This window comes from Epinephelus lanceolatus, chromosome 17, assembly GCF_041903045.1.
Source record: "Epinephelus lanceolatus isolate andai-2023 chromosome 17, ASM4190304v1, whole genome shotgun sequence".
Taxonomy (NCBI): Eukaryota; Metazoa; Chordata; class Actinopteri; order Perciformes; family Serranidae; genus Epinephelus; species Epinephelus lanceolatus.
The window spans coordinates 23,086,950-23,101,425 of NC_135750.1; the positions used below are offsets into that span (position 1 = coordinate 23,086,950).

Below are 14,476 nucleotides of genomic sequence, written 5' to 3' on the forward strand. Positions count from 1 at the left end.
GCAACAGAATAGTTACTCTCAGTGTTTAGTGTAGTCTAGTATTTGTAACTGTTTATGTGTTATTATTACTGATGCATTTAGGGCCATTGTGAAGGATTCTCTATCAGCAGAAATTGCGTTTAATATTAATAACTATTTTTTCTTTTTTTTGTTTTTTCTATCTCCACTGAGATAGAAAGTCCGTTCGCATGTGGAGTTTTCAAGGATTTAAATGAATGTGTCATGTAGTGTTTTAGTTTGTTTTGGATCTACACTATAACATTATGCAACGTGACTTCTGACAAAGGACCTTAGTTGATTCGATGTGTTTGGGCAACAATCTAAGGAGTACAGTAACTGCAATACACTCCTTTGTCACCAGGGGAGACAGTACCAGACTCCCTTCGCAAAATCGCAGAGTTTTGTGAGATGTTGAATTTGGGAAAGCTTTATAATCACTCTGAAACACTATCTACAACAAATTCTTAAGGATCTGTCCACTCTTGTTAATTTGGCAAATGTAATACACAAAGGTATTTTCTTCTTTTTGTGAACAAACCCATTTTGGCAGTTTGTCTCTCTGTGTTGTAGTGCGGGCTCGGAAAAAAGTCTTTGACACACCGGCTTGTACGTCCAAGAATAGACAGACCTGTCAACCAATAAGACACTAGTGTTTCCACGTAGTTTCTTGTAAACCCTCTCTGACTGGTCTCGTCTTGCCTCCATTGCGTTTACTGAAGATAAAAAGAATACAACACTGCTGTTTTCATTCGTGACAATTAACGGTTCAAAGTGAGAATTATTAGTGGCAACAAACGCCTGTGTTTGGTGTTAGTGGGGCAGGCTGAGCATTTGGGAGGGCATTGCCCCCCTGTGCCCATGCCTAGGGCTGGCCTTGGGGCTATTCACATTTTTTTCACATGAAGTTTTCATGTTGGCTTCCGTAGTTCTCCCTACACGATTTGTACACGGGAGAAGTTTAAGTTCTACAACCTCACCACTAGATGTCGCAAAATCTTACACACTGGACCTTTTAAAGAACATTTCAATGTTTTCTTTGTTTGAGAAGAGGAATATTTGAAATTACTGATATGCTGTTGAGTTTATTATAGAACTACACAGCACTTGTAATAAGAAGATGGTCTAGATTTGGTGTCTAACATCTCAGTCTGCAAAGTCACTACAGCTGTCACATAAATGCAGTGGTGTAAAAGGTGCAGTTTCTGTATAAATTAAAGTACGAAGGGTAGGCCTACTTATAGTCGGTTGGATATTAAGGGGCTTCTGTTGGTCACTTGCCAGTAACAGTTACAAGAAAGTTATCTTGACAGCTGTTAACAGATCCTTTCTATTGGTATCCTGTCTCATCCTAACAATAAACAACCTGACTTCAAAGGAACAGCATGACAACAGGAAAGGTCCCTTAAATTATCCTGCCCAGCCCTGGACAAAGGTTACCTTGTCAGCAGTTTACTTTCACTTTCCATATTACCACTTTGTGCTCTCAACATGAAGTGATAACAGATCACATATCAGATCTGCAGAATCCCATATCAATTCCAATAGGTGTTTTAGGTGAAAAATAAAACAAGTTTGTACACGCCTTAGGTATTAACTTTCCATTACCAAGGTTTATGTGGGTGCACGGCAAAAGTAGGAAAAAGTATTACGTGTGTGTGTGGGTGTGTTCTCTCTTTGAGATCTATCGAGGTCTAATCTGTCACATGATTTACAAGAAATCACAGAGCTGGTGTGAAGCATGTTTACCAGACATCATAAAGCAATCACTCTCACCAGTTCACGCCCTGATCACCTGAACATCTTAGTTGTGCAACACTAACAGTGGCCCATAAAGGTTTTAAACAGTTACTTGTGATAGGCACAGTTAAGGTTTTCTAAAACACCCTCAGCAAATGCTCTTACATCAAGTGGTCACCTCTGCCGATTTATCATGTAAAGAGATTTTTATATATTTAAAATACAATACAACCCACAGTTAGGTCTTATTATAGCTTTGAGATGTTTGTGCAGATGTTTAAGGGAGACGTGTTTGCTCTGTGCCTGCCGCTGACTCACATCCTGTAGTTTATTAACTAAAGCTGGGACTGCGGGTTAGGTGACCTCTCATATCCTGTCAAGCAAGTAATCGTCATTCCCATCATTCAGCTCTAAAGATAACAACAGGAGTTTTAACAACAAATAGCACACAAGGCCACACAGTTGATCTGTTATATTTATTTACAAAAACAATACTCACATTGATATAAAAATAAATAATCGGCTTAGTGTCTTCAGTTAGCTTTTCCAGCTGCATCCACAGAACTACACATAAACAATATATTGACCATTTAACAGTGTGTAAAAGTTAAAACTGTTGACATTTATGACAAGCCTCCAGGGCTTAGTTTTCAACGCTACATCAATCATTTGCACAGAAAAAATAAAGCCCCCTGCTGTGGCCTGCAAAGAGATTTACAGCTCAGACAACAGTTTAGGGGAGCTTGATATCTCAGCCGTTTGACGTTCAGGGAATGAAAAGTGGTAGGGTGTTGGTTTTTAACGGCCTCTGGTGGCCTGGGCATCCACAGTGTGGCAAGAATCAGCATGAACAGATTTCTCTCCATGCAGTAGCTTTATATCATCTGTCAGACTCGCTGACTATTGGGAGTTAGAGGATGAAGCTCTCCTGTTGTGCCCCTGGCTCCTCTGTCGAGAGCGCTGGCGCTGACCTCCTCTGCCCCTCCTCCTCCTCCTCTTCAGGCACAGCCTCACATCACGACTCAACTTGTGAGCTCTAGAAAACACAACAGTACAAACTTTAGCCTGGAGGAAGGGCTGCGTATTGATACTCCTGTGTGTATTAGAGTCAAGTCAGATACAATGTAATGTGCATTTGTTGTGGCATGAACTGCTTTTATGGAAGAATCCAAACCAATGGCCAGAATACATGTTGGCATTTTGCGTCCCTACAAACCAGGGGTGTGTTACAATTGTGCATTTTGTATGTGGCGGATATGGTGAAACATTATGTTTCTTTACATTTCAGTTTTAAAGTTGAACGCTGTGGTTAAACTGTGGTTACATTTAAGCACAAACACCACTTGCTTGGGGTTAGAAAAACATCTTATTTTGTTAAAATACCATATATTGTTGCAACAAGCACGGCTGGAAATATCCTGACATGTCAATAAAAATACACGCTTTGTTGTTTGTTGGTCTTGAACAGTGGTTTGCTACTGGCTCAACAAGGTCTTACGCCATCCGCCGCCCCCTCCTCCCCCCGATGAGAAACTTAAATATATGTAATCTGAACTATGTCTATTTATCGGTGTTAATATGATACGCATGAATTGCACAAATGTAACATATCCATAGTTTGCAGAAACACACAATGCCAACATTTTATTCTGGCAACTGGGCTGAAGAATCCATTATACACACTGAGAGAAAGGAAAGCATGGAAATATAGCTCTAATACAAAATTAGTCGATTACCACTGTTAGAGGCACGAACTGTCACTCTTTTCTGTCTCACAAGAAGCAAAACATGTAGAGGAAAGGAGTAAAAACTGCTCAGCTAGGTGCTTTGTTACTACAAGAACTGGCCTGGCAACAATAAGATACTGTTGGCGGTGATTTACGGGAAATGTGAAGACAGGTGGGACTGTTCCGTTACCAGTTACAACACACGGCTTAAACATTCTGCAGTAGTGTAAAAAGATAGAGCATATTGCTGTTGTCGTGTGCAAATTAACCCTAGTAAGTGATTGATTACATGGTACTCCGAGGGTTGCCGAAGCTGTAGTATCCCTTATAAAACCCTACAGAGGCAGGACACAGTTGCCATGCATGCCCTTAGTGAGTGTGTGTACTGGTTTGCTAAAAGAATCATAGATCAAGGTTCTCACCTCTTCCAGCAGCGAATCAGCTGTTTGCCCATGGGTGCATCTGGATTCAGACACACTGGAGTATTGTCACTCCTTAGTGTCACTCTGAAAAACACACATAAACCCACATATTTACTCATCTGGACATGTGTGTGTTAATGAATGTGTGTGTCTGCATGATCTGGTTATTACTCACATCACTGCGACTTTGTCACAGCTGGGGCTCTTTGGGTAGACTGCGAGGTCTTTCAGTTGCCCCCTGACACCTGGTTGTGTGCCCAGACACAAACATCTTCCCGGGACAAACGTGCTGTCTGACTCTCTCACTGCAGGGACACAGTAACAGGATTACAGGTTAATTCAATACGGAGCAACACGAGCAGAGATTGAGTTGCTGTTCACATGCTCAGACACCTTTGCCCCAAAAAAACAACAGTCCCTGCTTTTACTATATCCTCATTTTATGGAAGAATACAGAGATCATATGCATGGGTGATTCTTACCTGCGATCAGTATGCAGCAGAGGCTCAGGAAGGCGAGCTGACAGGCTGAGTGAAGATAAAGCTTCATACTGGAGACGAGGTGAACGTTGACACTGAGCCCCTGAGCCACATGTTGCCGTTTTATACCCATGCTCCTCCCCCCGCATACTCAGGACTGGGCTTTCCAAACCAGGAAATTCCCTATGGCACTCTCCCTCTAAAGTGTAAGGACACAGGAATCAGGATGCCGAGATCAGGGACAACATTCCTCTGTCCTGTCAGAAAAGACCTGACACCCACAAGGACACCGTGATTAATTGGTGTCCTCCTGTTTTTACTGTGCATTCAACATATTAGACAAAAATGAAACTGGTGTTGCAGACTGGTCATTTTCTTTAGAAACTGTGTCACAGAGATGACTAATTCATGTTTATTGTCATTATTATGATGCTAACTGTTAAGAAGAAGCCTGCCACAGTAGCAGAAGTTATCCTTGAATGAGACAGAAGACACAGTGTTTTCCAGGCTCCGAGCTTTGCCGCGACATGTTACTCTGTTGGCTCTGTGTCAACAAAGAGCATGTGATTTCTCCTAATTCCCTGTCCCTGCTTTTAGGACTGGATTTTAAAGGCTGAATCAAAAAGAAATATTTATTGTTTGTTTTATTTCTATGTGATTGTCAATCATCTTTTCAGAAGCACATGCTCAAAAATATTCTCTCTCTGGGGATAATTAAGATCATATGTACATGCACATCATCATTTACATTATTAGACATGGCAATACACAGTGTTATAGACCTAATTCAATCTTTATTTCTACTACAGCTGGGCTCCAGTCAGGATGGGTGAGCATCAGACCTACGTGAAGCTCAGTGAAGAGAAACTTATCCCAAAGTAAGTCGTTGTAGTTCACTTACTTAATTACACAGAGTGAAGTGAAATCTCAATGGTGATTACATGCATTAAATTTCATCACTGCTTGCATTGTGTGAGAGCTGTGAGTGCTAATCTACCCTTCATGGTGTTGTGTTAATTTCAGGCCTGACATCTTATCTCTGTTGAGGACCTACAACTGCTACCACGAAGGGAAAAACTTCCAGCTGAGGACTCGTGAGGTAAGAAATGTTCAGCCGCAGACAGATCACCTGACAGAAGCCAGTGCTAACGGAAATAAAAAAAAAGGTAAACAGGGCGAGTTATTGACAAGTGTTGGGTGGTATGTGTGTGGGCGAGCTTGATTGTAGGACATGTTGTAAAATGGGTTGCGCACAAACCAAACTGGAACCAGTTCAACCAGCACTTTCATTTTAAGATAATGGGGACAAAAAACCTGAGACCAGTTCAGCTTCCAATGTGCCAGCAGCTCTGAGCACAGACCTGGCATTCCTGGGTTTATTGCAACATGAGAAACCACAAAAAAAATCCCTTTTCCCTCAAAATGAAAATGGAAGGAGTGCCAGGTTTCAGTCATATACACTAACCACTGAGCAAAGTATTTCCACAGTTAACGTTTTGCTGTTGTGGTGTTTTTGGTTATTTGTTTGATAGCTATTCTATGGGTTTTATGGTCAGGAGTTCCCCTTTGTGTTAACCAGCAGGTTTTTGAGAGAAAGCCAGTGTGTGTGTGTGTGTGTGTGTGTGTGTGTGTGTATGGTGCAGGGCAGGGTGGTCACAATCTGTCCCTCTTTTTTGTCCCACCAGCCAGACTCACTCATTCTGGGAAAATCCCCCCACAGTCGCAGACACAACGTGTACATGAAACATACACATGTGTAGTAGAGGGACCAATGATATCGCAACATCGACATAATATTAACCAAAAATTAAGATACAAGAGGTTGAACCTTTTAAATGGTTGTATTTACTGAACACTGACATTTGATGAGCAGATATTAAACCAAACTCATTATGGAGAATGACTCAACACATCGCATTACATCACCGGAACTTGTAATGGTTCTTCCGAAGCTTTAATGTGGGATCTTGCTGAAAATGATGCAGAACAACCATCCCTCCACCCAGCCTGGACTTGGCAAGGTGCTGGAAACATCAATAAGTCCGGACTGGTAGAAAAGATTTTCACACACTTACATCTATGCAGTGTTTCACTTTATTGTTGAGCTTTTGGTCTATCAGACCTTTATCAGAGCATACATAAGGTGAAAGTAACCAATCTCAGTGTAATCATTGCCAGCATTCAACACACCTGTGCACAACTAGAAGCTTCACCTCCTTGGAGAACTTTGCTGAAAATGAAAGCTAAGTAATTCAACCAAAACGTGTTGCTTCTCTAATAGCTAAATAGATACAGTCCAGATTTATAGAATAGCCTAAATATATCTAACTTTTATTGTATGTAAGTGTGATAGCTGTAATGATTCCACATTATTTGTTGCTTTTTGTGTTATCACAAAGACTGTGCAAGGCTCCAGTTCGGTGAGAATGTGGAAAAAAGATAAAAGGGGAACAAAGGATCTCAGCCAAAACAGGACAGTGACTCACCTTAAAGTGAAAATGATTCACTGATATGTAGCTTAACTTTCTGTTTGCTTTGTTGGTAATCAAAAACATCATAGCAGCCTTTTAGCCACATTGTTTTGATTATGTTGCCTGAATTTAGAGGTGCTATACGTGACATTCAGACCATTAATATAGCAGTAGAAAGCTATTTGCTATGTAAAGATATAGTGGAGTAACGGCGTCCTGAGCAGAGAATGAAGTCACACTTCTTCTCTGTGTGTTGTAATCTGACTGCATGTGAGTCCCTCTGAGTGTGTCCCACTGGCGAGCTTATCGCCACTGCTCTTCACAGCACTCATACAGCAGGTTTTGCAAAAGCAAAGCTCCCATCCTTTGGTCTCTCCTACTACTCAAGATAATATGGCTAGCTCTGTCAGCACTGTTGCCCTTGTTAGCGCTGTTCAAGCTGTTAGCACTATTAGTTGCAAGCTGTGAACTCTGCCATCTCCATTTTGAAAGCCGTGTGTAGAATATACCAGGTCAGACTGAAACATAGATACTCTGAATGTCAAGTAGCTATAGCACCTTTAATCAATTACCAGATATTCCTTTAAATATTGTTTTAACTAAAATACTTTTTTTTTTTTATCAGAGATTAATGGTAAGGCACAAGAAGGCAGCTTTGTTTGTATAGCACATTTCATACACCAGGGCAATTCAAAGTACTTTACAGAGTTATCAAATATAGAACATAATAAAGGATACAGATTTACAATAAAAGAGTACAGAGAAAAAATATATATGTAAAACTAATTACTAAATGCTTAACATTTTTTTAAAAATCGCCTTTAAAAATAGCAATTTTAGCTTTGACTTAAAAGTGGTCAGAGTCAGTGCTTGTCTAACATTATCTGGGAGGCTATTCCAGGTTTGTGCTGCATGATAACAAAACGCTGCTTTATCCTGTTTTGTTCTGACTCTTGGGATGGTCAACAGGCCGGCCCCAGGGTCCTAGAAGGTTGTCACATGCATTTCAGATATATATTTGGGCGCTGAGCCACAGAGTGATTTATATGCAAGCAGCAAGATTTTTAAATCAATTCTCTTGGTGACATGTAACCAGTGTAAAGACTTAGCTTTTTGGGACTGGAGTAATGTGGTCATATTTCCTAGTCTTTGTCAGGACCTTAGCAGCAGCATTCTGAATAAGCTGAAGTTTCCCAAAAGCTTGTTTTGAAAGGCCTACAAACAGATGATTGCAGTGATCTAATCTACTGGAAATAAAGGCGTGGGTGAGCCTTTCAAGGTCATGTTTTGACATTATTCCTTTGACTCTAGCAAGGATTTTTAAATGGTAGTAGGCAGATGACGTTATGGATTTGATGTGGCTATGGAAATTTAAATCTGAGTCCAGGATAACGCCAAAGTTGTAAGACTCTTAGTTATAAGAGAGAAGGCCTCAAGGTGAGAGTTGACACTTTGTCTTTCTTTATGTGGCCTGTCTTTCTTTATGTGGCCCAAAGACAATTATGTCGGTCTTATCTCTGACACAGACATTCTACAGGTCCATAATCACCTGGTTAAAAACGATATGTCTATTTGTGTGTCATCTACATAATGATGATAGGCTACGTTAGTATTTTACATGATTTGGCCTAATGGAAGCATATAGAGATTAAACAAAAGGGGTCCAAAAATGGATCCCTGTGGGACCCCACATGTCACGGCCATCTGCTCTGACTTATATTTACTAATCAAGTACTTCCTGTCATGAGGAAATGAACCATTTAAGGACAGTTCCATAGAGTCTGACCCATATTTCTAGTCTTGTGTGTCCACTCAAGTCAAAAGTCAAAAGTACCACTAAATCCAACAGCACTAAAACAGAGACTTTGACTGAGTCAGTATTCAGGTGCATGTCATTTATGAGTGCAATCTCAGTGCTGTGATGGGGCCAAAAACCTGACTAAGAGTTATCAAAGCAATTGTTCAGCTTCAAAAAGTTGCCAGTTTGGTGGTAGACAACTTTTTCAATAACTTTACTTAAATACAGTAAGTTTGAAACAGGCTGATAGTTGTTCAGTACAGTGGTATCAAGACTGAACATTAACTATGAGAGTAAGTTGTTTTACCAGGCTGCTTAGTACAGTTTTAAGGAAGTCAGTGGGTAAAACATCAAGGCACCAAGTGGAAGAACTGAGACTGGAGGCAATTTCTTGCAGTGTTTTGTCACTGGAAGAAATTGTGGAAAGCATAAATTAGCCACAATACTTTCAGACACAGGAAGGAACAAATTTAGCCTGCTGGTTTGTAGTCTGTAAGAATGATCAATGTCATTAAAAACCAACCTACACACTATGTGTCATCAATAAATTCTGCTTATAGTAGCTTACAAGAACCACTTTGTTGATGTTAAGTCTTTAATCTCTGTCTCTTATACTAAATAATAAGCTGCAGGTACATAGAGTAGTTTTCCCTTTTGTTGTTTTAGTCTCCTGTTTGAAGGCTCTGTTCATCTTTACCGACTCAGCCCTGTCAATATTAGTGCAGGAGCAGTGGCAAAAGTTAAATTTGGACAAACATTCGGACATCACTGTCTTTACTAAAACATATGCTATGAGAAATGAAACTAAGACATGAAACCATGAGAGCTAAAATCATGATTTATAGCTACAGAAGCTTTTTTTGAGATTGAAAGTTCATTCTTGATCTTGAAAACAGCAGCTGAAAAAACAATCTCACCGCAAAGTCTGTTCAGTTGTTGTTCATTGAAGAAGTTCAAAAATCGGTTTTAAGATTGTGTGATACCATCAAGAGATACTATATGAGGGAACTGAATGGTGAATTTGAATATCCAAAAGCATCCACTGCGAGAGTACATGTGATATGACCAAAAGCTTCAGAGCAGCTAGCCAATGAACTTTCTTGTTACTGTATTGTTAGGGTACAAAATACACTGTGACAGCATGCTGACTGTTATGATGTATACAGTACTCTGTGTCACAGTATGACATATGATGAGAAATGGGTGTTCCTTTATGTAAGTTCTTTATTATAATAATTAATTAATAATTCATACCTATCATGAGGGCAGCTTTGGCTTAGGAGGTTGAGCTAATCCGAAGATTGGCCGGACGTATCCTTGGGCAAGATGCTGAACCCCCAGTTGCCACTGATGGCTGTGCCACTGGTGTGTGTGTGTGTGTGTGTGTGTGTGTGTGTGTGTTAAACTGAGTAGCAGGTGGCTCCTTGTATAGTCGCCTCGGCCACCAGTGTGTGAATGTGATTGTGAATGGGTGAATGTGACAAGTAACAGCACTTTGAGTGGTGGAAAGACCAGAGACGCCCTATAAAAGGGCATTTCCATTTACCATGATATAGTGACATTGTTAGAGGTGATGGAGTTGAGGCCAAAGGTTACTCATGACTGACTCATTACAAACGTTACTCAGCAGCGACATTCTTGGGTTGGATGCTGGCCTAAGACCAAAATGTGGAAACCCCTAACGTGATTTAGGAAATACAGTGACCATGAATTTTAATGAAAAACAGCTGTAGACATGCAATGTCATTCCAGACAGACTTTAACTGTGATCATATCGTGACATGTCTGACTATTCGTTCATTTCGGTTGATTATTCAGACTGATGTAAACAGGTTCTGTGTGGAAAAAAAATACGTTGATTTGTAAGTGTTTTAAAATTACATCATTGTCACGCTCTGCAGGTGTGGTCAGGTGATGAGTGTTAGTCATGTTGTGGGTGGAAATGTCATGTTGACATGAAAGCCCGGTGCCATCCACGGTGAGCTCAACTGAACCAAAATTTTGATGAGAAAACAAGCTCTAACATGAATACAACTGTATTAGCTGTGTTAGCTGTATGTGATGCTGATTGTTGAAGTTATGTTCTGCTCTCTCTGCTCAGAACGCAGGGCCACAGCATTGCCTGAATAACTGTCTCCCTCAAGAGAACTTCAGCATGGTGGATCTGTGTCAAAAGGGCTGTAAACCATGATCTTCCCATTAAAGAAATGTTTTAACCTCCAGGTGATTTGTTCAGATGATAGTAAAAGATTTCAGTCTGATCCAAGTCAACACTGGGCTCAGTTTAACACAGGAGGGGCTGAATGTATTTGCCTGTGCATGTCTGTCTGCTGTTAACCTAATTACCAGTCTATGGATATGCAGCTCCCTCTTGTGGCTGCATCAGATATTGTTTGGTTTAAAATGCCACCACTGTAGCACCATTGAGTACCACTAGATGGCAGAGGAATGCTGGGATTTTTTTTAGATGTGAGGCACACTGTAGTAATTGACTTTAGTGGTGGTTAATGTTCAGATTATTTAAAGTAGAAGTAGCAACACTACACCAGAAATTCTTCATTTACAAGTCTCATTTATAATCTTACTTAAGTATTATAAGCAGATTGCAATAGTGTGAATAAGTACTCATTAAAATGCCCCGTGTGAGTGTTATTACATAATATAGGGTAAAATGGGGTGAGATGCCTCCACCCACTTAATTCCACTCCTAACCAATATATGGCACTAAATCTACTCTCAACACATGCACAGTACTGAATGGCTATGCTCTAGTGAATGATGACATTTCATCTGTATTGCTGCATTCTTACAAAAACCAGAACCATTTTAGGGTAAACTGATCTAATTTGTTGTCACTTGAAAATGGTGAACTACATGTTTATATTAAATTGTACATAAAAAGCTTTGATGTATATGATGATGATGGGGGATTTGTGGGGAAAGTAGTTCAATTAATAAGGAAGGAAAAAAAGATTTGTCTCCTGTAAAGTAAAAATGTCAAGTTAGACCCTTTGGGGCTTGACGCCTCCCTTAGAAAAAGGGTGAAAACCCTCAAGGGCGTCCTGCCTTGAAATATTATTTAGTTATATTATCTAGTATATAGTCATGTGAGACTTTATATAGCTTAGTTTATATTCACATATAGTAATAGTATAGTATTGTAGTTTCAACAGCTTACTAGAGCTATTAGCTAGATAGCTAGCAAGCATTAACATTGCTAGCTATCTGAAATTAGCAAACATTTTTAGCAAGCCTGCTGGAGTAAGACATCCTGAAATAAAAACAATTAGTCTGAAGGAAAGGCTTAAAGGTTTGTAGATAATCCATTAATTGGTCAAAGTTGGGATTTTAGTTGGTTTTATTCAGTTAGATAGATTGTTTTGTAGCTCGGGGGCTACTTGCCTCTTTACAAGATTTTCATTTTTGGGCTATAACAACAAAAATGGCTACTCTACCAATTTATTTCTCCCAAGAGTGTGTTTGTTTATGCATCATCATCCTGTACATGCTAAAATTATATCAGGTTTTTTTTTATCACAGTAAAATTACTTTGTTCTTAAGGAGGGCACCTTCCCCTGTCTAATGCTAATATTGGATAATTATTACTGATGCTTTAATATGTAAGGAGCATTTTATTTCAGCCCAGCAGGTCAAAAGAGGTCATTTTAAAGCACTTTATACACAGTTGTTGAGGTTCTGATCTGTAAGTAGAGATAACAGTGGTAGAAGAATAACTCATGTCAAAGGTAAAAGGACTCACTGTGCAAATTGGCCTATTTCAGAATAATATTTATCATATTACTGGATTATGGTGGTTGATGCTTTAATATGTGGAACTTATTTCACTTACTTTGTTTAAGGCTGAGTAGTTGTAGTGAACATCCTCCAGGGGATCAGTATATTCTTGTCTCATCAGTCTAATTTAATATATTGTTATTTATTTTGTAATTATATTTTAAATCTGAAAAGTAACTAGTAAGTAAAAGGTAGTATTAAAAAGTACAATATGTGCCTCGAAATGTGTTGGGACCAGACCTCGTAACAGGTCACACATTGTCTGGCATTTGTGGTTCAAAGTACACTGTAAACCCCAATCCATCCATGACACAAAATTTTAATGTAAAGTGTACACAAATTCCCCAGATTGTCAAAATGACATAAAAATTTAAATGTTTACTTGACACAATAAATTGACATATTTTTTATTTAAGTCAACAATTTTTGTGTTTTGAGTTTATGTGACTGAAATTTATAAAGCTGATTTCGCCTTATTAGTTTAAGGCCATTAAACAACACTACCATTGTGCACTTAACATATTGTGGTTGTGTTGGGGCTAAATAGATGGTTTCCCAGTGTGTCATGAGACAATGTGTCAAGGTTCATAAGCCGAAGAAAACTGCATTTAAATGTGTCCTAAATCACTCACTTTACCCATTACACAGTGTTTAATGTTTATGTATTTCACAGTGGTTCTAATGGGTTACGGTTGAGTCGTATATACAGTTAGTGACGTCCCACCTGTGTGACTATTATACAGTGTCTTGTATAACGTAAACATCCTGGTTCAGAATCCATCTCAATTCAAGTCAACTGTAACTTGAGCAGTAGCAGCAACGACACAACCTCACAGGGCTGGTAGCACTCTGTAGCTCCTATGCTTTAACTCTTACTTAGACTGAAGTGAACAGCAGTTACAGTCAGTTCTTTCTCACACAAGCTCTTTGTTTCACAGGACCAGTGGCACGCTGTGATGAATTACAAAGGAGGAAAGGAACAACAGTGTTACCAGCAAATTCTGACAGTTTGACTAGATTGTTGGACCAAACCCTTGCAAATTCCTGCAGAGTAGTGTAATTTGAAAAGCTAACAGCAAAGAGCAAAGTCTTAAGTGTTACACTATGATGGCTTCAGGTGGCAGTTATCAGTCAAACAATGTCTCTCAAATTGCTGTACCTTTTATGAATACATAAATTCTCACCACATGTACTTGTTTGGAAGTACAGCTGGGTGTCGACTGCTATGGTAGACTAATGATGTGAATGTAAAGACTTTTGGCTAAGGCTAAGAATGGAATCAAAGATTTTTGGTATTGCTGATAATATTATTGCACAATTATGAATAAATGCCACTATTGGCTGTATTTGTTGGGGCCAGACCTTGTAACCAGTTGTCGAGAACTGATGGTTGAAATTATCAAAATGGCCATCAGAGAAAAAAAAATATTAATAACAATGATTAGTTTTATTAAATAATGTCACTTTATTTACATTAAATCTCCTCATGGGGCACCATTCCCGAAAAGGGAAAAATGATAGCCAGTCAGTGAAATTAGTCTCATAAAATAAGTTGGCTTGGTGACCTTCCAGGGGGTCACATGTCACAGTAATATCCAATCAAATCAAATTTCAACCTGGGTCCAGGGGCAAGATGTCACACTGAGGTATGACAGGTCAAGCAACAGCAGCCATTTTAGGACACTGTACTTAAATGGGAAGCCTTCCCATGTCCAGCCTACAGTTGTACAAATAATGTTTGAGGTTCAGTGAATCCCAATAAATTAAGTAGAAGTATAAAGTAGCAAAAAATGGAAATACTCAAGTAAAATACAAGTAGGCCTACCATGAATACTTGAATAAATTACTTGACTGTATGTAATTAGTTACTTTCCAGGACTGGCTAATAATGTGGTTTGCATGTAACCTATTGTCTGAAAATTAGCTATTGATTTAAATAGCCAAATAAATGTATTGGAGTGGAGACAGTACAACATTTCCTTCTGAAATAAAGTAAAGTTGAAGTAGGAGAATAAAATGAAAATACTCTAGTAGCCTACTTCAAACG

General features: G+C 39.2%; 2 protein-coding genes across 3 annotated transcripts in view; one reads left to right on the plus strand and one right to left on the minus strand.

Moving 5' to 3' along the window:
• The window catches only part of rassf4a (Ras association domain family member 4a), a 34,063-nt gene that overhangs the window by 2,832 nt on the left and 16,755 nt on the right, over positions 1-14,476 (plus strand). For both annotated transcript variants that reach the window (XM_033613558.2, XM_078160548.1), the window contains exons 2-3: positions 5,175-5,243; positions 5,389-5,464. In XM_033613558.2, coding sequence (XP_033469449.1) covers positions 5,191-5,243; positions 5,389-5,464 — 129 coding nt within the window. In that variant the 5' untranslated portion in view covers positions 5,175-5,190. The remainder of the gene's footprint in view (positions 1-5,174; positions 5,244-5,388; positions 5,465-14,476) is intronic.
• Positions 2,200-4,527, minus strand: LOC117248453 (uncharacterized). The gene is made up of 4 exons (XM_033613561.2): positions 4,369-4,527; positions 4,062-4,191; positions 3,887-3,970; positions 2,200-2,773 (listed from the first exon to the last, which is right to left on the minus strand). The coding sequence occupies exons 1-4, from the start codon at positions 4,496-4,498 to the stop codon at positions 2,638-2,640; spliced, it is 480 nt and encodes a 159-aa protein (XP_033469452.2). The 5' UTR covers positions 4,499-4,527; the 3' UTR covers positions 2,200-2,637.

Coding starts and splice junctions, on each gene's coding strand:
- LOC117248453 (XM_033613561.2), bottom strand. CDS start 4,498: ATGGGTATAAAACGGCAACATGTGGCTCAGGGGCTCAGTGTCAACGTT. Junction 4,192..4,368: donor CTGCTGCATACTGATCGCAG/GTAAGAATCACC, acceptor GTGTCCCTGCAG/TGAGAGAGTCAGACAGCACG. Junction 2,774..3,886: donor CTGATTCGCTGCTGGAAGAG/GTGAGAACCTTG, acceptor TGTGTTTTCTAG/AGCTCACAAGTTGAGTCGTG.